The sequence below is a fragment of the Anguilla rostrata genome, chromosome 1, assembly GCF_018555375.3.
Source record: "Anguilla rostrata isolate EN2019 chromosome 1, ASM1855537v3, whole genome shotgun sequence".
NCBI lineage: Eukaryota > Metazoa > Chordata > Actinopteri > Anguilliformes > Anguillidae > Anguilla > Anguilla rostrata.
This window is the reverse complement of record NC_057933.1, coordinates 72,440,637-72,465,636: the sequence shown is the minus strand read 5'-3', so window position 1 is coordinate 72,465,636 and position 25,000 is coordinate 72,440,637. Positions and strand designations below refer to the sequence as shown.

Genomic DNA, 25,000 nt, shown 5'->3' with positions numbered 1-25,000 from the left:
TCTTGGTGAAGCGCTTCCTCTCCCTCAATTTCAATTTCTCACTCCTCCCCCCCTCCCTCATTTTCTATCTCTGCCTCAATTGCTCTCACTCATTCTCTCTCATTCTCTCCCTCTTTCATTCTTTCGCTCCCTCTCGCTCTCCCTCTCTTGTTCTCTCCCTCTCTCTCATTCTCCATCTCTCTCGCGTTCTCTCATGAGTGCCCACGATCACCCTCTCTATGCCATGCTTCCCCTCTCCCTCCCTCCCTCTCTCTCTCACTCTCTCACCGGTGGAGTTCTTCCTCTTCCTGCGGTAGCTGCCCAGGATGGCGGGGGGGGAGGTGGCCAGGCTCTGCAGGGTGGGGGAGGGGAGCACCTCCTCCGGGCGGAACTCGGGCAGCTCCGCAAAGCGCTCCTCAAAGTAAACCTCGGAGAGAACCCTGGGACACACACAGAGTGGCACCAGCATTGCCAAAGCCAACATACACGCACCATGACAATCATACATACACAAATAATAACATACACTGCACACCACTGACAACATACACCAACATACACCTGCATCACTCACCGACATCATACACCAACATACACCTGCATCACACACTGACAACATACACCTGCATCACTCAGACATCATACACCAACATAGTACACCAACATACACCTGCATCACACACCGACATCATACACCAACATAGTACACCTGCATCATACACCAATATAATACACCAACATACACCGTCATCACACACCGACATCATACACCAACATAATACACCTGCATCATACACCAATATAATACACCAACATACACCTGCATCACTCACTGACATCATACACCAATATCATACACCGGCACTGTACACCAATATCATAAAACGACATCTCACACCGACATGATACACCTGCATCATACACCAATATCATACACCGGCATTATACACCAATATAATACGCCAACATCATACACAAGCATTATACACCAATATAATACACCTGCATCATACACCAATAACACACACCAACATCATACATGGCAATAGAGTTATCACATCACAACTTGTTTCCTTTTCTAGTATTTATTCGTTATTCTTTGTTGAGTATTTTGTGTTTTTCTTTTTCATCAGCTGATGTTGGACCAGGCTGATTTTGGACATAAATACCCCAGTCAGACGGGCCCAGATTTTCAGCCTCCACCGCCTCCATCTGATCTTAAACGCGTCACTCACTTGTCCACGGAGTCGAAGGTCCTCTTGAGCGGCGGGGGGCGGGCCTTCACCTTCTTGGGGGCGGGCGCATCCTTGTCACTCTGCGGAGGTGGCAGCGCCGGCTCCGCCCCTGAGGGCAGAGGCAAGGGCGAGGAGGGGAGGGACTCCCTCCACCCGGTCTGCAGAGAGGGAGAGAGAAGGAGAGATAGAGAGGGAGAGAGGGACAGAGGAAAGAGAGAGCAGGAGTGAGTGAGGAGGAGACAGAGAGAGAGAGAGAGAGAGGGAGGGAGTGGGTGATGGAGGCAGCAGAAGAGCAGCAGTGGGAGCGTGTAGCGCAGCTCTCCGTGGCGCTAGCCCACCGCAGCGCGCCGACCCCTGACCTGAGTGTGGGCCTGAGGCGCTAGCTGCAGACACTCTGCGGCTCTATTCCTGTCCGGTTAGCCGCGAGCTCCGGCTCCAGCAGCACAGGCTCACTCACAGGAGGGCTGCCTCAGTCCATCCACACATTCTCTCTGCCCATTCTCCGCCCAGCCTCGCACTCAGCATTCACTACCCGTGTGAAAAAGCAGTGTGCTGAGGTACACCTGAAGTACACTACTTCATACTTAAGAACACTTGAGGTACAATTAAGGTTTACATCTAGCATGCTTAGTATACTATTTTGTTACATGTTCAGTACGGGTTCCCACACTCCAGTCCAACACAGCTTGACTCTGACTTAAGGCTTGTGCAGTGGCTGTAATCAGCAGGAAGGGTTGAAGTTTGGCTGACGGCGGAGGGGGGCAGGTCTCACCTCTTTGGCGCCCCCGTCCTTGCCGCGGCCTGCGGGGAGCTCCCCGGCGCCGCGCCCCTCCGAGGGCGTGTCCGGCGGGCCCTCCTCGGCGGGGTGGGGCGGGGGGGAGCCGGCGTCCCCGCCTTTCTCCGCCTCGAACGAGAAGCGGCTGCCGGCGCTGCTGCTGCTCTCCTTCTCCCGCTCTCTCTCTCTGTCCCGCTCTCGCTCTCGGTCCTTCTCCCTCTCTCTCTCCCTCTCCCGCTCTCTCTCCCGCTCTCTGTCCCTCTCCCGCTCCCTCTCTCTGTCCCTCTCCCGCTCCCTCCCTCGACCCCCACTTTCGTAGCTGCCCACGGGGATGCTGGCAACCGCAGCCTTCACTTTCTGAGGGGTCCTGGGAGGGACAGGGAGCAGCTTGGGGGTGCCCGGTGCACTGCCTGACGGAATAAGACCAGAAAAAAAGACGCTCAACAAACGTGAAAGGGTGAAAAGGCAGAACAGGAATGGAGAGGGAAAGGAAAAAGAGAAGGGAAGCAGGGAAAGGGGGCCTGCGCCTCTTACCTGTATGCGAGGGCAGGGGAGGACTGCTCGCCTGCAGTGACGCGGCCGAGCCACTGGAGGTCACCGCCGAGCCGCTGCTGGGCTTGCTGCAGGGCTGGGACTGAGGGTGGGGCTGTCTGTCCACCTGTCTGTCTGCCTGCGGGTGCGCCTGCGCGTCCGTCTGCCTCTCGGCCTGGGCGTGGGGGGGTCTGTCCGCGGGCGAGTGAGACTGCGCGTGCGACGGTCTCTCGGGCTGGGGGGGGTGCGTGTGTTTGGGCAGGCCGTGGGGGGAGAGGGCCGAGGGGCTGGACACTGTGTACACCACGCTGGGAGGCACCGTCGTCATGGACATCACTCCCGTTGCCATGGTGATGCTGGGGGGAGGGTAAATGGCAGTAACTATTTGCCCCCCAGCTCCAGAGGTGGGGGTGGGTAGAGAAGACAGCGGGGGGCAGTTAGGAGACTGAGCCGGTGCCAGCAAAGGAGGCTGCCCTGAGAGAGAGAGAGAGAGAGAGAGAGAGAGAGAAAGAATAAACACAGTGGCAAATGTGGAGATTACCGATTAACTTTTGGGCTTTCTTGCGTGTCACGCTGACCTGCGATTTGCGGCTGCACTAAGGCCTGGCCAGGGGGCGCTATAGCAGTGAAGCCCAGAGTTGCCAGGGGCGATGGCACGTAGGTGGACCCTGGAGGGGGAGGGGTCTGCTGTGGGGAGGAGCCGGTTGTCGTGGACACCAGAGGCAAAGGGGCAGGGCCTCCTGGTGTGGACTGAACGTATGTGAACCTGAGAGAGAGAGAGAGAGAGAGAGAGAGAGAGAGGCAGAGAGAGACAGAGAGAGGCACAAAGATAGAGAGAGGGAAAGACAGAGAGAGGCACAAAGAGAGAGAGAGAGAAAGACGGAGAAAGAGAGAGAGAGAGACAGACAGAGAGAGAGAGAGTGAGGGGCAGAGAGAGACAGAGAGAGAGAGAAAGACAGAGAAAGAGAGAGAGAGAGACAGAGAGAACAGTCAGGAGCGAACACAGTGTGCAGAGACTGGGCAGAAGTGTGGGGGTGGCGGAGTGGAGTGGAGCGCGGTCCAGCAGCGGGTACCTCGTGGGTGGGGGTGGCAGCAGCACAGTCTGTGAGGGGGCGGAGCCTGGAGCCATCACCGTGGCCGTCCCCATGGAAACGGGAAAGGGGCTCCCAGGATGCACTGCCCCCCCGGACGGGAGCTGCGATTGGACGACCGGCATGGGGGCAATCTGGATTATCTGCGGAGGAGACACAAAGCGGCAGGGCTATTACTGGGCCCTTCTAAAGGGGTCACATCAAGCAGGGCTGCAATTTCTCACGCCGGCACATTTCAAAGGCCACAAAACACAGCACTTTACGCGCACTGGCCCATTTCAAAAAGAGGAATAATGCATTTTTTGAGTTTAGGCTTAACAACATTTCAGGTGTTCAGTAACTGTAAAACCGGGCCTCCGTGTCCCGGTTCTGTGCATTCTCGCGTTCTGTAAGTCGCCGTCCTGTTCGCGCCGTCTGCCAAACGCATCACAACAGTCGCCATGGTTACGAGTGCCGGCGTCAGAGCGCTAGCGAGAGCGGCGGGGCTCACCTTGCTTTCTGGCTGAGCGCCGTTTTGGACAGGAAGCGGGATCACCCTCCCCTTGGGGACCACCAACTTGCCCTGAAAGACTAGAGACGGCGTTTGAACTGTGGAGCAAGAGAACGACAGCGCTGAAGGATAAATCTCTCTCTCTCTCCCTCTCTCTCTCTCTCTCTCTCTCTCTCTCTCCCTCCCACTCCCCCACTCTACTGCTCTCTCCTCCCCTCTTTTCCAACCTACACAACACACAATCTACATGAAACTGAATGCAGTCTCCAGGAATTCTCTTTACGAATCGTTCATTGTCTTCTGTTTCTGAAGAGGCAAGACTACCATATAAAACCACGAGAGAACACTGGACTAACGTACGCCCAAACCTTCCCCAACCCTCCTCACCTCTGGCCACGGAGCTGACCACTCCCACCGCCGGACTCGAGGCATAGCCCGTCACCTGCCCAGCCACCGACTGCTTCCCATTGGCCAACGAGACGTGGGTGGGCGGAGCTGTGGGCAGGGTGAAGACGCCGGTCTGCTGGGGGGAGGGGCTCTTGGGGTTGCTGCTGGCAGACAGGGTGGGCAGGATGTACTGCACTTGCGTGATGGCCTTGCCCCCGCCGGGGGGCGCCAGCGAGGTGGCCGGGACAGACTGGGGCTGAAGCAGGGAGAGGGGCAGGGGCCCGTTGCTGTGGCCGTGAGAGGGGGCGGGCAGCGAGTGAGGGGGGGCCGGCGGGGGGGTGATGAGCTGTACGGTGGGCTGGTTGGGGAAGGCGCCTCCCAGCACCAGATTGGTCACCAGCCCCCCCTGCCCGCCCCCCGCACCCGCGGGGATGGGGGAGGACGAGGAGGAGTAGTACCCGCCCCCTCCGGCCGCCCCTCCCCCTCCTCCTCCTGCTCCTATCAGCAGCTGGGCCTGCGGCGGCAGGGGGGCGGGCTTCCTGTCGGGGGGCAGCGGGCTGGGGGCGGACCGGCCCTCGCGGGGCTTGCTGGCGATGGGGACGGGCGTGCTCACCACGGGCCGCACCACGTTGGTCACCACGGTGGAGGCCACGCGCACACCCCCCAGCCCCAGGAGCGGGGACAGCCCCACAGGGGCCCCGCTGGAGATGACCGACCGGCCGCCGGACGGGGACAGCGAAACGGAGGGCGGGGCCCCTCCTCCCCCGCCCTCCACTCCGCCCCCGCCCCCTCCTCTCATCCCTTCCCTTGGAGCCCCGCCCCCTCCGGCTCCGCCCCCTCCGCTCTCCATCCCTCTCTTCCTCCTGAGCTCGGAGCTCCCCCCGCCGCCACCGCTGCCCCCATCCCCATAGCGCTTGGAGGGGTAGGAGGAGAGAGAGGCGCTCCTCCCCATGGAGGAGGAGTGAGAGATGGAGGGCGAGGACGAGGAGGAGGAGGAGCAGATCACTGGAGCAAAGACGCGCTGAAACAAAGACACGGAAACCAGAGTCAACGTGGACAAACACAGACAGGCAGACAGAAACACAGACACAGACAGACAGACAGACAGACAGGCAGAGACAAAGGTAGACAGGCAGGCAGGCAGGCAGACAGATACACAGACACAGACAGACACACACAGACATACAGACTAAAACACAGCCAAGGCAGGCAGACAGACAGAAACACAGGCAGGCAGACAGTCAGACAGACATACAGAAACACAGGCAGGCAGGCAGGCAGGCAGGCAGACAGGCAGGCAGGCAGGCAGGCAGACAGATACACAGACACAGACAGACACATACAGACTAAAACACAGCCAAGGCAGACAGACAGACAGAAACACAGGCAGACAGACAGAAACACAGGCAGGCACAGACAGACAGACAGACAGACAAACACAAGCAGGCACAGACAGACAGACAGACAGAAACACAGGCAGGCACAGACAGACAGACAGACAGACAGAAACACAGACAGACAGACAGACAGCTACCTTGTGGTCAGCCTCATCCCCAGAGCCGTTGTCGCTCTCGCTGTCCGTCACTCTCTCCTTACACTTGAGATCAATGGCAGTGCCAGGGAAAGTGTCCTCTGTGAGAGAGAGAGATAGAGGGAGAAGAGAGAGAGAGAGAGATAAAGAGAGGATAAACACGGTGCCAAATATGGAGATTACCACTTAACGGTTGGGCTTTCTCTTGTGTCACGCTGACCTTCATTTAGCGGCTGTATCAAGGCCTTCCCTTTATCAACAGGAAGAAAAGGTACCCACAAATTACCACAAACCCCCTCCCCCCCCCCAAAAAAAAACAAACACACAAAAACAAAAAGAGCATTTTATTCAATAAATCTGACTATACAACATAAAACAGTCCAAACAATTACCAGAACACTACAACATGAAAGAGAGAGAGAAAGGGAGACGGAGAGAAAGAAAGAAAGAGAGAGAGGGAAAGGAGAGTAGGAGGAGGAGAGAAACAAAGAGCCAGGCTGGTATACGCAGTGTACAGTCACCCCTCAGGTGAACACTGGAGGGGGGGAGGAGGGGGGGGAGGGGGGTAGTGAACACGCACCGATGACATCATCGTCTCCCTCTTCCTCACAGATCACCATGCGCTCCTCGTCGCTGGTCATGTCCTCGCTCACCCCGCGCTGGGAGCGAGAGAGCGTCGGGGGGCGGCCGGAGAACTGGCCCCCTCCGTCCCCGCACATCTGGAGAGAGCCCGGAGAGAGGGGGGGCGAGGAGACAAGGGTGAGCCAACCGGGACGTCCCAGACAAAACGCACGGTGAACAGAGCCACGGGCCCCCCCCCTTCGTACCTGCGCCAGCTCCGCCAGCGCCTGGCTGTTCCCCCTCTCGCTCCTCTCCAGGCTGTGCACTGCACTCTGGGAGAAGGCGCGCGGGCGGGTCAGCTGACCGGAGTGCCCCTCCCCCGCGCCCCGCTCGGCCACGCCCGCCAGCCCGGGCCCCGCCCCCTTCAGGTCCACCCCGAGGGACACGGACGGAGGCTCTGAGGGGAACGCGAGAGACAGGGAGAGCAGGGTCACGAGAGGGCGCGGTCAGAAGAGCGCGTACAGACGCGCTCGCTCGCGCGCCTCCCCCGCCTCCCCGGCGCCTCCTCCTCACCCGTGGTCTCCGACATGCTCCTCTCCCGCATGTCCTTCCCCGCAGGCACCCCGCGACCCTCCGAGCTGGACTTCTTCCTGTCTTTGTTGCACCACTTCCAGTCCGGGTGTGCCTTAAAGTGGGCCTCCTTCACCTGGAACGGAGGGAGTGAGGGGGGGGGAGGGGTGGAGGAGACGGAGGGAGGAAGAGTGGAACAAAGGGATGAGTCAGAAAAACAAGAGCAGGCAGGAAGCGAGGACGCTCGCAGGGGGAGGGGGGGGTTATTCGACGGGCGTCGGCTCCCCGCTCACCTGGAAGGCCAGGTCGTGGTACTTCTGCTTCTCCTTGGGCCCCAGCGCGTACCACCACTCCCCCAGGATCTTGCTGACCGTGCGGTTGTCCTGGTTGGGGTGCCGCTGGTGCACCAGCGCGCGGTGGCGCTTGCTGAAGATCATGAACGCGTTCATCGGCCGCCGGATGTGGTCCTTCTCTCTCTGCGGCAGGGAGCGAGGGAGAGAGGGAGGGAGGGAGAGGGAGACAGAGGGAGAGAGAGGGAAGGAAGGAGGGAGGGAGACAGAGGGAGGGAGGGAGGGAGAGAAGCAAGGAGACGGAGCAAAAGTTGGAGGGTGGCAAGAGAGCGGGAGGGAGACAGAAGGGATGGAATGGAGGGAGGGAGGGAGAGAGAGGTATAGAGAGGGAGACAGAAAAGGAGAGAGGGATGGAGGGAGTGAAAGAGGGAAAGAGGGAGAGATACAGTGATAGATGGAAGGCAAGAAAGGCAGAGAGGGATGGACGGAGTGAGAGAAAGAGGGATGAGGGAGAGAAGGAGTGGGGATAAAAGAAAGAGAACTGAGTAAACAGACTCCAGACCCTCACCAGACAGCGTAGCTCAGACAGACAGCATAGCTCAGACAGCGTAGCTCAGACAGACAGAGTAGCTCAGACAGACAGCGTAGCTCAGACAGCATAGCTCAGACAGACAGCGTAGCTCAGACAGCGTAGCTCAGACAGACAGCATAGCTCAGACAGCGTAGCTCAGACAGACAGAGTAGCTCAGACAGACAGCGTAGCTCAGACAGCATAGCTCAGACAGACAGCGTAGCTCAGACAGCGTAGCTCAGACAGCGTAGCTCAGACAGACAGAGTAGCTCAGACAGACAGCGTAGCTCAGACAGCATAGCTCAGACAGACAGCGTAGCTCAGACAGCGTAGCTCAGACAGACAGCGTAGCTCAGACAGACAGCATAGCTCAGACAGACAGCATAGCTCAGACAGCGTAGCTCAGACAGCGTAGCTCAGACAGACAGCGTAGCTCAGACAGCGTAGCTCAGACAGACAGCGTAGCTCAGACAGACAGCATAGCTCAGACAGCGTAGCTCAGACAGACAGCGTAGCTCAGACAGACAGCGTAGCTCAGACAGCGTAGCTCAGACAGACAGCGTAGCTCAGACAGCGTAGCTCAGACAGATAGCGTAGCTCAGACAGATAGCATTGCTCAGACAGCGTAGCTCAGACAGACAGAATAGCTCAGACAGCATAACTCAGACAGACAGCATAGCTCAGACAGACAGCGTAGCTCAGACAGACAGCGTAGCTCAGACAGACAGCGTAGCTCAGACAGCGTAGCTCAGACAGACAGCGTAGCTCAGACAGACAGCATAGCTCAGACAGACAGCGTAGCTCAGACAGACAGCGTAGCTCAGACAGACAGCGTAGCTCAGACAGACAGCGTAGCTCAGACAGCGTAGCTCAGACAGCGTAGCTCAGACAGACAGCGTAGCTCAGACAGCGTAGCTCAGACAGACAGAGTAGCTCAGACAGACAGCGTAGCTCAGACAGCATAACTCAGACAGACAGCGTAGCTCAGACAGCGTCGCTCAGACAGACAGCGTAGCTCAGACAGCATAACTCAGACAGACAGCGTAGCTCAGACAGACAGCGTAGCTCAGACAGACAGCGTAGCTCAGACAGCATAACTCAGACAGACAGCGTCGCTCAGACAGCGTAGCTCAGACAGCGTAGCTCAGACAGCATAACTCAGACAGACAGCGTAGCTCAGACAGACAGCGTAGCTCAGACAGCGTAGCTCAGACAGCATAACTCAGACAGACAGCATAACTCAGACAGACAGCGTAGCTCACACAGACAGCGTAGCTCAGACAGCATAACTCAGACAGACAGCGTAGCTCAGACAGACAGCGTAGCTCAGACAGCGTAGCTCAGACAGCATAACTCAGACAGACAGCGTCGCTCAGACAGCGTAGCTCAGACAGACAGCGTAGCTCAGACAGCGTAGCTCAGACAGCATAGCTCAGACAGACAGCGTAGCTCAGACAGCATAACTCAGACAGACAGCGTAGCTCAGACAGCATAACTCAGACAGATAGCGTAGCTCAGACAGACAGCGTAGCTCAGACAGCATAGCTCAGACAGACAGCGTAGCTCAGACAGACAGCACAGCTCAGACAGACAGCGTAGCTCAGACAGACAGCATAGCTCAGACAGACAGAATAGCGCTGTACCTTGCTGGGGCTGTTCTTGTCGCTGTCCTTGGGCAGGGCGCTCAGCGACTGCGTGCGTCTCTTCACCGGCGACACGGAAAGCGCCGGATCGGGGACCACGCTGGGAAAGAACCTGAACGCAAGAGCAACGCGCGTTCACACGGGCAAAACTCACACCTCACACAAGAGTTACGGCACAAAGTCACGAGCCTTTCAATTACTCTGAACGTCTGCAATAAAGTCGGGACGGCAGGGAGGCAATAATCTCACGAGGTTTACAAGCTATAAATGATTCATATTCAGGTTTTAGCGGACAGCTCATTTAGACGGTACATAAACAAGAGCCACAATAGCGCTGGGTTCCTTTATAGCGCTGCAACCTTTACGGTACGTTTTTATTGGCAAGTTGTACATTCACTTTTCAGCATTTAACAGAGGTTACAGTATCCACGGCTGGGACTCGAACCCTGAACCTTTGAGGCACAAGCCCTGGTTCCCCCAGCATCATTCTGCACTGCCAGCCACATTCCTTATCAGCATCTAGCCATGCTCATCCTGACTGAACAGGCATTCGACCGGTACGCATGAATGCACCCTGGCATGAAAGCGCAAGAGCGTGCGTGTGCGCACGCTCACACACACTCACACACACACACACTCACGCGCACGCTCACACACACTCACACACACACACACACTCACGCGCACGCTCACACACACTCACACACACACACACACTCACGCGCACGCTCACACACACTCACACACACACACACTCACGCGCACGCTCGCACACACTCACACACACACACACTCACGCGCACGCTCGCACACACTCACACACACACACACTCACGCGCACGCTCGCACACACTCACACACACACACACTCACGCGCACGCTCACACACACTCACACACACTCACACACACACTCACGCACACTCACGCACACTCACACTCACACACACACACACACGCTCACACACACTCACACACACACTCACACACACTCACGCTCACACTCACACACACTCACACACACTCACACATACTCACGCACACACTCACACACACTCCCGCTCACACACACTCACACACACACACTCACACACACTCACACACGCTCACACACGCTCACACACACACACACTCACGCGCACGCTCACACACACTCACACACACACACACACTCACGCGCACGCTCACACACACTCACACACACACACTCACGCGCACGCTCGCACACACTCACACACACACACACTCACGCGCACGCTCGCACACACTCACACACACACACACTCACGCGCACGCTCGCACACACTCACACACACACACACTCACGCGCACGCTCGCACACACTCACACACACACACTCACGCGCACGCTCACACACACTCACACACACTCACACACACACTCACGCACACTCACACTCACACACACACACACACGCTCACACACACTCACGCTCACACTCACACACACTCACGCTCACACACACTCACACACACTCACACACACTCACACACACACTCACACACACTCACGCTCACACTCACACACACTCACACACACTCACACATACTCACGCACACACTCACACACACTCCCGCTCACACACACTCACACACACACACTCACACACACTCACACACACTCACACACACTCACACACACTCACACATACTCACACTCACTCACACACACACTCACACTCACACACACTCACACTCACACACACACACACACATACTCACACACACACTCACGCACACACTCACACACACTCACGCACACACTCACAAACACTTAGATATATGCACGCTCACGCATACAGACACTCACACACACACTCTCACACACTCACACACACACTCACGCACACTCACGCACACACTCACGCACACTCACACTCACAAACACTTAGATATATGCGTGCTCACGCATACAGACACTCACACACTTGCGTGCGCGCGCGCACAACAACACACACATTCGTACACACACACACACACAAAAGACAGATACGAAATTCACAATGCTTTCAGATTACGAGCAAGCACCGGCAGAGGACAGTTCACAATAACGGCACATCATTTACACAAAGGTTATTCCCCCCATTCATCCGGACGGCGAAATTCACAAACAGAGACACACGGGCCCTTACGGGTCATCCACGTCGCTCTCCGTCTCGCTGTCCCCCCTCTCTCTTTCAGTTTCCCTCTCCCTCTCTCGGTCCTTCTCTCTCTCTGGAAGGGGGTCATCGCAGGAGGGAGGGGGGCGGGGCGGCGGCCCCCTCTCTGGGGCCGGGGCGGCCGCGTTACCGTCGTTCACCAGCACCGAGCCGCACTGGAACTCTAACGCACAGGAGAGAGAGAGAGAGAGAGAGAGAGAGAGAGAGAGAGAGAGAAGAGGAGAGAGAGAGAGACAGAGAGAGAGAGAGAGAGAGAGCGAGAGAGAGAGAGGGGAGGGGGAGAGAGAGAGAGAGACAGAGAGAGAGAGAGAGAGAGAGAGGCAGAGAGAGAGAGAGAGAGAGACAGACAGAGAGGCAGAGAGGCAGAGAGAGAGAGAGAGAGAGACAGAGAGACAGACAGAGAGGCAGAGAGAGAGAGAGAGAGACAGAGGCAGAGACAGAGAGAGACAGACAGAGAGGGAGAGAGAGAGAGAGAGACAGACAGAGAGGCAGAGAGAGAGAGAGACAGACAGAGAGGCAGAGAGAGAGAGAGAGAGAGAGACAGAGAGGCAGAGAGAGAGAGAGAGAGAGACAGAGAGAGAGGTTCAGCTGCAGGGAGAGGCTGAAGCACAGTACACTCTCACTACAGATGGCCGGAGACCGGAACAGAATTTACGATAGTGAAGGTGCCTCGAGACAGACGCTATGTACAGCTGCGCTGTGTTGTGAAATCGCGAGGAGGCCTTTTTTGGTTTGTGGGTTTGGGGTGGACCACTACAGGTGCACCCTTGACCTGTGTGCTTTACCAGGTCATGCACTGTTCCAACAGAAATACAGTTTATGTAACCAGGAAATGAAATGTGAAAGCACAGTTTAAAGCTCTGGCAGTTAACAGGAATCAGCAACGCTAAGCAAAGGAATTTACAAATGTGCCGTTACAACCTTCGCTGTTGATGTAAACACTATGCTGATTTTTTTTTTCATTACAGATTGTGAAAGAAAACAACATTTGTCATCTCTGCATAAATTTTTGAACGACGCTGGTACATTTTCACAAAAACATCTGCGTCGAAACGATTCCTATGCTTTCTGATCCTGTGCACTTCGTACATTACCTTTGTTCTGATTGGTTGTTTGTGGGTGGTTGACAGGTTGCTGGCCCTCTGCAGGCAGGGCTGTTGGATCTGATTGGCTGGGTGCCAGGAAAGGGACCAATGAATGCCAAGGAAACACTGGCACAGATCGTGGCTCCACATTGGTCCACACTGTAGAAAGAAAGAAATGAGTTATTCCTTCACTGTAAAAATAAATAAATAAAAACTGACATTTTTATACACGAACGATGGATCTGTTAATCAAAATCTTTCATGAGAAGACATAAGCCTATAAAAAAAATCTAATCAAATAAAAACTGTCTCTCAACACACATTTGAACTACAGGGAAATGCACCCGCGATATCTCCAGTTAAGGTGAAGTCACAAACATTGCCCTATTTTTTTGGCAAACAACAAAAGTGTACCATGCGCACCCCACAGACCTTACGTAACAAAGACCTGAGTGGGCAGAAGCAGCAGTGACTGCTCCAATGATAACTCAACGGCAGTACAGCCCACAGGGCACCAAAGCACGTTTTCTCCATGCTAACTTCAGTCTGCCTCGCAATTATCATTGAATGTGATGATCATTACTGTTAAGCCAGTACACGTCTGTGAAAGAACACTGTGGAAAGAACCGGGATTCACAGAGCAGGTGGTGCTCGGCGCGTCCACGTTAACACTCGGCTTTTATTGTTTTAAACACAAGCTGAACCGCGCCTTAAGCCCGCCTTGGGTCTTCTGGGCACAGCGCGCATGAAGAATCATCAGACACCGCTCGCTCACATCTGCCTAGTATCAACTGGCTCGGCGCTATCAGCTAACATCAGGCTGCGCATCTGAAACTGTGTCCCGTTACCAGTAAAAGCAAACTGACGTTGGCCAGCCCCTCGCACATTCTGCAGGTGCCATTACGGTCAGGTGGCCCTGAGGTCCCAGTGCTGTTTCTCCTCTGAGCCAATGAGGATCGATCTTTCCCCGAGTTCAATATCACGGACGAGGTGGAACAGCAGTGATGAATTAGGTGAGTCATGTCTGTACCGAGATTAGTAATCACTGGATGATTCGATTTTAAAAACAATGACCATTTGTTTTGACTTGTCTGTCGGGGCTACTTTCATTAATAAATTAGTGCAAATATACTAACAGCCCAATTGCACTGTGGTGTTGGATGTCTTATAATTCCTACCAATGACCTTTAAAAGATTAGGTGTTTAAAAAGCAAAACGGGAACTAAACCAGATTTGAGCACTTCTGGGATTTACCAACACTCCCTATATAAAACGGGAGTCTTTCTGAGGAACTTAATTGTATGATTCACATTCTCTCACAGTGCACATGATCACAGACATATTCACTGGAACCAACACTGAAATGGACATAACGAGGTATTTTTGTCATCAACTTATTCTGTGGCATCAACGTGCCCAATGAGCAATTAAGAGAGTTGACAACAAACGTTACCGCATACCAGAATAAAGTTATTTCCTCAAGAATAAATAAGTGCGAATATCATCCTGTACATCAACTAGCTTTCATAAGCTGTAACCTCGATCACTCACAACAGATTCACTCTGGGCTGAAGATTTAAGGAATAAGAATTACTAACCGAACATGCTCAGTCCTTGTCGGAGATACTGAGGACTTTCAGACGAGAACATCGCTGCAAAGACAGGGTTTCTGGAACGGTTGTCACTTGTCTATGTACGTTATTTGAAGAAAAAAATAATAATACAATGCCATATAAGGCTACTTCACACAAAAAAGAAATCCTTGAATGTTAATTTTGAGAATCCGGGAAATCAATAACGAAAGTGATTGACATCCGTTGCAATAGGCTGGAATGGATGAAAGTACTTGGTCATTCTTGGTGCTGTGTGTGCGCGTGCGTTCTCAGTTACTTCGCTGCTTGTCTTCAGAAGCTGACAAAAAGTGAAGCGGCCGACCTCCCAGTTTTGTCTTCGCTGCTGATGCAATTTATTTATTTTTTTAAATTTTATTTAATTATTTCTGTTGCAATCCAGCTAGCCAGCTTCAAGTGTATCCGTCTTCCTGGATCCGACTGACGTCGCCGTTGATTATTCGCAGTGTTGCGTACTTAAATTTTAGCTCGCTACCGTTAGCCAACTAGCCAGTTAGGATTACAAGTTCGAGTCAAAACATGTTAACACTAGGTAGGTTGCTCTGTGAACTGGCAGAAATCTGTGATAAAGTTGCTTGCTTGTCGAATTTCATGTTTGTCTATTCAACGACGGAACGCGTAAAACATTGTTAGTATTAACTCGGCGATTCTGGATTTCACTTGCGTCATTTTTCTGTCATTAATATCCCTTATCCTGTTTGTTTACATTGACGAGTCAATGCGTTACCGAATGGGTTAAGTTAGGCCTTTCAAATCCCCGGCTTTGAGTAGTGTTCCGACCGGAATCAAAAGGCTAACCGGGCAGCGTTTGAATTTCCACGGTATAAATGCGTGTCAGTGTTACAACACAGGATGTGTTTACAAAATTATTCGAACGGAAATTACAAAATCAACATAATTAACTGTGTTCCTTAAATTAACAATAGTGCGTATGAATCGACTTGCTCGCCAGTGATACCTGTACCACAGCTAACGTTAACCAAATATGTGGTCGACGAAGATGGTTAACACAAGCTACTTGGATGTCTAGCTGTAGTAAACAAAAGATAAAACTCGTTTTAATCTATACCTCGTTTATTAAATAAAAGGCACTGTTCTTGGTGATTGCGAATTGGCTAGCAGCTAACGTTAGGCAGCTACGACAATAGCTTTATTAATGGTTACCTAGCTGACTAGCTAGCCAACATTAGCTTGTGATATTTACCAAGAGAGCTAATGGGTTAGGCAACACGAACTCCAAAGGACCACCGCGTTGGTTTTTTTATGCAGTTAACATTCTCAAATTAGAGTAATGTTAGCAAGATATAATCACTGTGTATCCAATACCTAATTCGCTAACAATGGTATCTACCTAGCTAGCTTGCTGACAGAAAAGGGATAGCTAATTACCAAAAAATTGAAAAAAAAACAAGCGAGCAGTAACGAACTTATCCTAAACTTATTTCAAAAACACTGAATAATAAAAAGCCAGTTAGTTTCTGTGCCAAAATGCAGTTGGCTACGAAATACACAACAAATACTCCTTTACATGTCGATGTCCCTAGTTTGATTACTTTATTCTGAGTTTGTTGAGGTCTTATAACTAGATATGATTAAGTAAAGAAAGATTCGTCAACATCGGTGACAGCACGGGTTTATGACAGTCAAGTGCACAAGCTGCAGTACTATAACGCTATTCCAATAACGCTGCTGAAACAACCTGTGTACAAAACGGACCTGCCAGAGCACTAATGCAGCATCTATACAGAATCGTACTGCTTGTTCAGTTTTTGTAAGCAAAGCGACTGGCCCCTTCAACAACTCCGCTCCAAACTGGTCCGTCCCCCCGGGAACGCCCCTGGCCTTGCACCCGCAGCACTGAACACAGCCTGCGAAACGTGGGTTGTTCTCATGTCGCGACTACCTTCCCTCCCTACTAGCTAATGTTACAACCAACATCTAAAACATCTGTTGCCTTGATTCTTCCCGTGTAGTTAATGAATGATTAAAATACTAATGTCAAAGATATGTATGAAAATATTAAAGTGATGCAACTCCGACGTAACTGAATTCTGTTGATTTTTCTTTCTGTATCAATACAAACGATAAAATGGCCAGCTATGAAGTTAAAATCCAACAGGGAAAGCAATGGCACACGGACGGGATAAACCGGGCTCTGAATGTACTGATGCTCTTCTATATCATTTCCCTAGCTGGTTAGCTATTAGTTGGCTCTTTGTTTATGTGGTGATCTAATTATCCGTGGTGTGATTAACCAAGTTACAGTTCCTAGCTACGTTATATCAGCGAAACTATATTGTGGAGACGCCGAATTTTACAATGTATTTGGGATTGAGAATTGCATTGTTCACGAACCAATGAAGGAACAATAGCTACAAATACAACGTAAAATCATGCCTAGGTTATACAATGAGCAGTCGATTGTAATACGAATACTGCATTTGCTCATTTTAGGAACAGCTATTAATATAAAATATTGATCTCAGTCATTATGTGCCAACAACAAACCAGCTCAAATCCAGGTGTTTTCCCCACACAACAGCTGCCTGAATCTAGCTTCTGCAGCTACTAAGCTAAGTAGCTACATTTAGCAAGAAATCTTTCATTTTTAGCTTCCTTGCTAACGCTACTCTCTAGTGCTAGGTACTGACTTCTCTTTTTTGCAATACAACCTTCAGGACTCCCTCCCTCCTATCCTCCGTCTATACCTCCACCAACGAAGAAATCGAAAACAAAATATCGCTGCAAAACAATTTCACCGAGACGATGTCAACAGCACAAGCAGTGATAATCTCAATTCCGATGACAGAAAGCCAAGGACCATTGTCCAATCCCTCGCCTTTCTAAACTGAACAAAACGACGTGATGAAAAAATAGTAGAAAAGCAGAGATGCTCTGATTCAGAGTTGTGGAAATGACGGTTCGATAGCCAACTAGCAAGCTAGCTATAATAATTAATAACAGCCCGTAAAGTCCAGCGCAATCCGGGACTGCAGCAGGTCACTCCACGCAGAAGCAACCCAAAGCTACACAGCGTACGCTCCCTTCAGTCAGATCGGCAGGTCTTCGTAGTAAAAGTCGTTGTATCACAACATCATTCACTTGAACTCGACTCTTCCCCTCGATTCCTCCTCTCGCTCGTCCTTTCTTTCTTTCTTTCCCTCCCTCCCTCTTTCTCCCGTTGTAAACTAGGCTGCCCCCTCTCGCTCTCAGTGTGTCAACCTCGCCCAACCCTGCCCCACCCCTTTCCCCTCAACCACGGAGTCCTATTGGTCAATGGAACTCCTCTTATCGTGCCGCCTCAGCCTGTGATTGGTCTGTACATGCGCTGGAATGTCAGTCATATGCAAATCCCACTATGTCTGGTTCTCAGGCTCTCACTGGCCGCTGCCATCAAAGAAGCTTCTAAATATTAATACTCAAATGAAAATTAGGGCATGAGTAGCGATTGGTCGTCTTGTTATTCAGTCCCATTGTTGACGTAGAAGTTGGCGGTCAACTATTGGCCCGCAAAGAACAACCTCACTCGATCCGAAAAGGATACTTTTCATAATCCCACCCACACAATTCTCTCATTGGAATGGCCTCTACGTTGGTAGAGATCGATGGCTCAGCACACCAATAGAGTTCGGATACACAGATGTAGGACAACAAATCACTTGACACAAGTAAGAAGAAGCACCCTCCCACTAAAGCTGCGGTCTTAACTAGAAACGCAGTACCAACTATTACCATTAGAGGACAGAGGGCGCAATAAACTCCAAATACAAGACAGGTTTGATTATGGATTTTCAAAAAACTCAGTTTTCATAAGCCATTATTAATCACCAAGCACTGGCCTAGCTATAAATATATATTTTTTCAGGTGAGCTAATCTCCATTACCTCCATACCTCCATTAGGACGGAGTGTGGCACAGTGGGTAAGGAACTGCGCTTGTAACCGAAAGGTCGCAGGTTCGATTCCCGGGTAAGGACACTGCCGTTGTACCCTTGAGCAAGGTACTTAACCTGCATTGCTTCAGTATATATCCAGCTGTATAAATGGATACAATGTAAAGTGCTATGTAAAAAAGTTGTGTAAGTCGCTCTGGATAAGAGCGTCTGCTAAATGCCTGTAATGTAATGTAATGTAATTACTGTAACCCTTATTACGTTAACCGGGTTCTATAATGTGCTATTTCCAGGCTTGGTCCTACATTTGAATTACAGCACAGATCCCTTCCTAAGCACCACTATTTCATGTCATTTCAGAAATATACTGAACCTAGTGGACATTAGACTCCGATAAACCAAATAAGCAGCTCTTGCACAATTTCTCAGTTGAAGAAAAAGGTGGAGGAGGAAAGAATAAGCCATTTAAACCATTACTAGTAACAGCTAGTAGTAGTCATAGTAGTACTGAAATTGCTGTGTGACATTGTAATATTAATAAGTAACATAGGCAACATCCTGACTGCCTATAATTGAACAAAGAAAAATACATCAGTAGAAGAGAATGGAAGAGCAACATATTAAGCAAAACATAATTAATGAATTAATTAATAAAAAATCTACCAAAATGAAAGAATATTATTACACAAATGCCTACAGTATGATCATTCCTTTCTACAACAGCCTCTTGCAGATCAAAGGCATGGGGGTCTTCTTGAATGGGCACCTCAATGCAAGTCTGGCTCATTTACATAACATGTTCTAGAATGAGTTCATAGGTTCAAGATCTGGGTCTAATGGCGAGAGTTCCAGGCCCATTTCTTTCAAACTATTGTATGGGGTTAATAAAGAGTGGGAAAGGTCTGAAAAGAGCCTCCCGCATTAATTCAACAAGGGAAGTTTTAAACAGATTTCCACATTCAGCGTCGATATAAACTGCTGGTATAAGTCATGTGTGTCCTCATACATCCAGTCTTTACCCAGTCTTAGCAAGTAGTCATAAACAGTACTGGAAGGCAAATATGTCTGAAGTACGTTAAACCAACACGGCTGGGGAAAGACGTCACAGCCGTCTGCATATTTTAAACTGCTCTCACCGTGGCTTACTGTAGAAGCGGGCATCACGGTATGCTTCAAACAGCCAGTGTGTGCTGGCCCGCTTCCACATGCCACACGTTTAACGAGGTGCCCGTGTGCCCTGGTGGCCTACACACCTGCCCACTGTGTGTGAATAACAGAGTCAAGCGAGCATGCCCCTCAGTGGCTGTGTCACCCGGTGCCATCACAGAGAGAGAGGGCGTGGGAGCACACGGCCCAAGCGAACAGTGATGTCATTTTCCACAATAACCAGCCCAATGAAACCACAGCATTCATTTCCCCCAAGAACTCAGCGATAGCAAACACTGACACACACACACAGTCTCTCTCTCTCTCTCTCACACACACACACACCCTCTCCCTCTCTCACACACACTCTCTCCCTCTCTCTCATACATACACACTCTCTCCCTCTTTCTCTCACACAATCTTTCTCTCCCTCCTTTCTTTCCTTCTTCCCTCCCTCTCCCTCTCTCTCTCTCTCTCTCACACACACACACACCCTCTCTCTCTCTCTCCGTCTCTCTCTCACACACACACACACACACACACACACACACACTCTCCCTCTCTCTCATACATACACACTCTCTCCCTCTTTCTCTCACACACAATCTTTCTCTCCCTCCTTTCCTTCCTCCCTCCCTCTCCCTCTCTCTCTCACACACACACACACACACACAGGCAACATAAATCAGTAAAACATACAACATACACCCAAACATTCAAACACATCTGTAACACACACACACACATACACAGAAAGCAATCACACAGACATAGACACACAAACACTCAAACATCTGTCCCAGTCATACACACATGAGCTACACATAAAAAAAACTATGAAATGTGCACACACATGCACATAAATACAATTTATATCTCTCTCTTTCTCACACACTCACACCCACACAGGCACTCCAAACAAAGATACGCAGTTACACACACAGGCGCACGCATACATAGCCTACACACATTCAAACAGAAATACAAAGAGACACACACGCACAAACACACACGCATTCAAACAAAGAGGCACACATGTTCACACACTTGGGTGGAGAATAGTGGGAGAGGGTTGGAAAGCGAGGGAAAAATGGGTGGGAAGGGAAAAGAGAGGGAGTCAGGAGTATAAAAATAGACTGAGAGTCATTCTGTGCAGGGGGGGTGGGAGAAGCAGGAGAGGGGAGAGCAAGTTGTGAAAACAGAGCTTCTCTTATGGTAGGAAGGGTGGAGAAGTCATTAAAGTCAGAGAAAAGGGATTTTTTTTAAATGAGAGTGAAAAGCAAGCACTCTACACATCGACAAAAATTCTACACACACACACATTTGAGCTGTACTGTTGTATAAGTGCACATGTACAATGTACAAATGTAGTAGTACATTTGTCAAGACACAAGCCAAATATGCCACATACGCATTCTTTGAAATAACAAGCACACTCATGGGCATAAATACTCAGAATGTGAGCATGGGCCATCTGGCACCCAAAGTGTCAAGAAGTCAGGCCTTTCAGGCATCTGTCAATCAGAGTCAGACACAATGGAGGGAGGAGCCTTTTGACCATCCAGTGATGACGAAGGAAACACCAGTCTCCAGCCAATCAGGGCACAGTAAGTGCCACCATCTCATGAGAGGCTGACACCCACATTGGTTGTAAACAAGTCATTAACCCTTACAGGCCTGGAGCGAACTGAACTGTACAGACATTCACAGGTTGACTGGAAATGAAAACCAGTGACTCATGCTAGTGTGATGTCACGTCCACATGCCTTCAAACAAATCAACATTTTATTCACACATTCTTTTCTCTCAACAAATATAAGCTTCTGAAATACACATACTGTATTTGCATGAAAACAAGCATTCTCTCCATTATACACCTTGCGGAAGGGGATCCAGGACAGCGCTTTAAAAGACCCCTGGAAAGCTCTGATATCTGGTGTCTTACAACAAAACAGGAGTCAAACCAAAGACTATATATCCCCCACTGGGACACAGATGGATTGTTCCTTTTAACAGCCATGGGCTTTGAAATACATCAGCGCCAGTACGTGCTAACATTAGCGCCAGTATGTGCTAACATTAGCACCAGTACATGCTACTATCGGTGCCAGTATGTGCTAACATTAGCACCAATATGTGCTAACATTAGCACCAGTACATGCTACTATCGGTGCCAGTATGTGCTAACATTAGCACCAATATGTGCTAACATTAGCACCAGTATGTGCTAACATTAGCACCAGTACATGCTACTATCGGTGCCAGTATGTGCTAACATTAGCACCAATATGTGCTAACATTAGCACCAGTACATGCTACCATCGGTGCCAGTATGTGCTAACGTTAGCGCCAGGATGTGCTAACTGAAAGAGGGATGTGGCAGAGAGGGTTCAGTGAAACTCCCGCAAATGAACACTGACAGCCAAGGAGGCAGAGAGTTAAAAGCACAGAAACAGAATTGAGAAGAATGGTTCTGTTAATTAGCCGAAGCGTGTAAATGTCTGCGAGAGAGTGTGCCATTGCTGGGGGGGAATCACACCAGAGCCTCCAGCCGCACAAATTCAGCAGTAATTCTTTGTAATGCTTTATCTGCGACGGATTCTTGAATTGTCAGGTGCTTTTGTGTGCGCGTCCTGTCAGGACAGCATATCGCAAGGGATCACTTTACAAGAAATGAAAAATGAGCCTTTATCCGATCTGGTAATTCCATATCTGTGGTTGAGATACACCGTATTGATCAAGGAGGCAAAAAGGCGCCTTCTCGATAGAGTGAAATGAAGACGGAGAAGAACATAAAAGAGAGGGAGAGGAGAGGGACAGAGATAGAGGAAAAGGTGAGAGGGGAGAGAGAAAGGGAGGGGAGAGGGAGAGAGAGTAGGAGAGGGGGGAGAGGGAGAGGGAGAGAAAGACTGGGAGAGGGGACAGGGAGAGAGAGAGGTGGCAGAGGGAGAGAGAGGGGGGAGAGAAAGGGAGAGGGAGAGAGTGGGAGGAGAGGGAGGGAGGGAGAGAGACAGGGAGAGTGAGAGAGGGGGGAGAGAACGGGAGGGGAGGGAGAGACAGGGGAGTGAAAATGAGAGAGAGAAAGAGGCAGAGATACTCCCACCGCACAGCACATCTCTCCGGGCGCAGAAGTGCCAGTGTGTGGGTGTTACCGCTGCCATCAGGAGCTGACAGGGTGGTCCGCGCGGGCGCAGAGCTGTCAAACTCCCCCGTGCCCGCGTGCCCACGCAGCCCTGCCCGCTCCGCCCAGACCTGCCCCCGCCACCCCGCCACGGAGCCTCCCGTCACAGCTCCGTCCCATCCCGCCGCCTGTTTCCATGGCAACAGCATCGCAGGTACCGGACCTCACGACAATTTGGGGGTGACTGGAGTCATCGCCCCCACCTTCCTTCTCTTAATGAAAGAGCAGTGGCACACAGTCTAGGTGACAAGAGGTCTGTCTGACTAATTGTGTGTGTGTGTGTGTGTGTGTGTGTATCTGTCTGTCTGTATGCGCACGCACACTTGCGTGTGTTGCTAAAAATAAGACAAATCTCTTCACGAAGGCAATGAGATGTGAAGGACTGATTTCAAGAGTGAACTGAGACCCCAAATAGCCGAATTGTGTGAATCTGAGTCTATTTGCGTCTTCTCACTCCTTACGTGTGAATGGCAGTCAGCACCGAACTCCCTGGCAGATCAAAGCAGTTTTATGCTTCACAGGGGCGCAGTTTCACACTCTCTCCACCGGGTGGCAGTGCCAGTCTATAAAAAAACGGGCAGCTGAACGCTCAGGACAGAGACAGGAGAAAGTTAGAAATGGGGAGAGGGAGAAAGAGAGAGAACTACTCACAAGTATTAATGAGGTATACTGCTCTGCTGCGTACTCGAGCGTGAAAGAAACACGACAATATGAAAGGGGGCGTATCACACACGAATTAGACATCAGAACATCAGGAATAAGCATCCGCAAGTACAAGACAAGGCAGCCACAGCGGTTACCGGGCCTTCCTTGCAGTCTTCGGCAGGGTGAAGTTAAACTCCAGCCAGGACTGAGCCGTTAACCCAGCGGGTTTGGGTGCAGCTGGGGGGGGGGGCGCTGGGGAGGCGCTGGGGAGGCCCTGTGGAGGCCAGGAGTCCGTACGGCCCCGCTGGAGCAGGGGTGTGAGGAGAACCCCGCAGTGTGCTACAGCGCACACACTCTGTACACAGCCGGAGACCAGGAGGAGGAGCTTCTGTGACTCCTCCTCCCTCCTGCGGGAGTAGCCTGGGTGTGAGAGCGCCTCTCTGCCTGTCTGCCTGTCTGTCTGCCTGCCTGCCTGCCTGTCTGTCTGCCTGCCTGCCTGTCTGTCTGCCTGCCTGCCTGCCTGCCTGCCTGCCTGCCTGCCTGCCTCTCTGCCTGCCTGCCTGCCTGTCTGCCTGTCTGTCTGTCTGTCTGCCTGCCTGCCTCTCTGCCTGCCTCTCTGCCTGCCTGCCTGCCTGCCTGTCTGCCTGCCTGTCTGTCTGTCTGCCTGCCTGTCTGCCTGCCTGCTGCTGTGCCTGCCGCTGCCTGTCTGTCTGTCTGCCTGCCTGCCTGCCTGCCTGCCTGTCTGTCTGTCTGTCTGTCTGTCTGTCAGTAGGCCTGTTCTTTGATGTGAGGCTGTATTTCATGTCACAGGAGGGGGACAGACTAGCGAGTTCAAACCCAGGGCGTGGCACCCTGGCCGTAGCCCGCGGCAGTCAACCCAGCGTCAGCCGCCTCATGAAAAACTCCGCATGCAAATGGGGAACAGACCGCCCAGCGCAGCCAACCGTCTGCCTCGCGAGCCGATACGCTAACGCTACGCTAGCACGCGCGCGAGCGCTTTCAGTTAGGACCAACCGTCAACTGTTCTGTGACTAAAATAAATACAGCGGCTTCCAAAAAAAACGACCCACACCCTTCTTAAAGATGAACAAAAAAAGACTGAAATAAATTGCAAGCGCAGAGCTATATTTAGGCTACATTTTTGAATGTGGAAATATTATACTTCATTAAATGATAACGACTGAATTGAATCGACCAAATGAATACTTTTTTTTTCAAATTGCACACTTATGCACACCCACTTTCAGTACTTTGTTCACCCTCTGTCAGGGTAAGACTGCTGAATCACCTTCTACAAGCATTTTAGGAGTTTCGTGAACAGACTGGGCAGCAACCTCACAGTTTCTGGAAACCGAGATGGCCATTGCAAAACGGCAATTTTGTGGTCAAGTAAGCCATTTCTCAGCTGTTCTTGAGGTATGCTTGGGATTGTTGTCTTGTTAAAACATCCTTTCGTGGCCAAGTTTGAGTTTCCTGGCTGAGGGAACCAGATTTTTGGACAAAGGAACCCTGGGACTTGTTAGTTCATGATTCTGTTGACATTTAGTGCAGCCTCAGGGCCAGGAGATGCAATTCAAACCCATGACAC

The 25,000-nt window shown here is 51.3% G+C and overlaps 1 protein-coding gene across 3 annotated transcripts in view; it reads right to left on the bottom strand.

Moving 5' to 3' along the window:
- cicb (capicua transcriptional repressor b) overlaps window positions 1–25,000 on the bottom strand; it is a 46,514-nt gene that overhangs the window by 5,098 nt on the left and 16,416 nt on the right. For 2 of the 3 annotated variants that reach the window (XM_064298383.1, XM_064298392.1), the window contains exons 3-18: window positions 12,927–13,076; window positions 11,806–11,995; window positions 9,655–9,766; window positions 7,444–7,626; window positions 7,154–7,286; window positions 6,847–7,037; window positions 6,600–6,738; window positions 6,023–6,120; window positions 4,489–5,509; window positions 4,102–4,199; window positions 3,594–3,754; window positions 3,099–3,286; window positions 2,524–2,994; window positions 1,987–2,399; window positions 1,215–1,372; window positions 268–419 (exon numbers count right to left, since the gene is read on the bottom strand). In XM_064298383.1, coding sequence (XP_064154453.1) covers window positions 268–419; window positions 1,215–1,372; window positions 1,987–2,399; window positions 2,524–2,994; window positions 3,099–3,286; window positions 3,594–3,754; window positions 4,102–4,199; window positions 4,489–5,509; window positions 6,023–6,120; window positions 6,600–6,738; window positions 6,847–7,037; window positions 7,154–7,286; window positions 7,444–7,626; window positions 9,655–9,766; window positions 11,806–11,995; window positions 12,927–13,076 — 3,858 coding nt within the window. The remainder of the gene's footprint in view (window positions 1–267; window positions 420–1,214; window positions 1,373–1,986; window positions 2,400–2,523; window positions 2,995–3,098; window positions 3,287–3,593; window positions 3,755–4,101; window positions 4,200–4,488; window positions 5,510–6,022; window positions 6,121–6,599; window positions 6,739–6,846; window positions 7,038–7,153; window positions 7,287–7,443; window positions 7,627–9,654; window positions 9,767–11,805; window positions 11,996–12,926; window positions 13,077–25,000) is intronic. The other variant, XM_064298403.1, reaches the window with a different exon arrangement.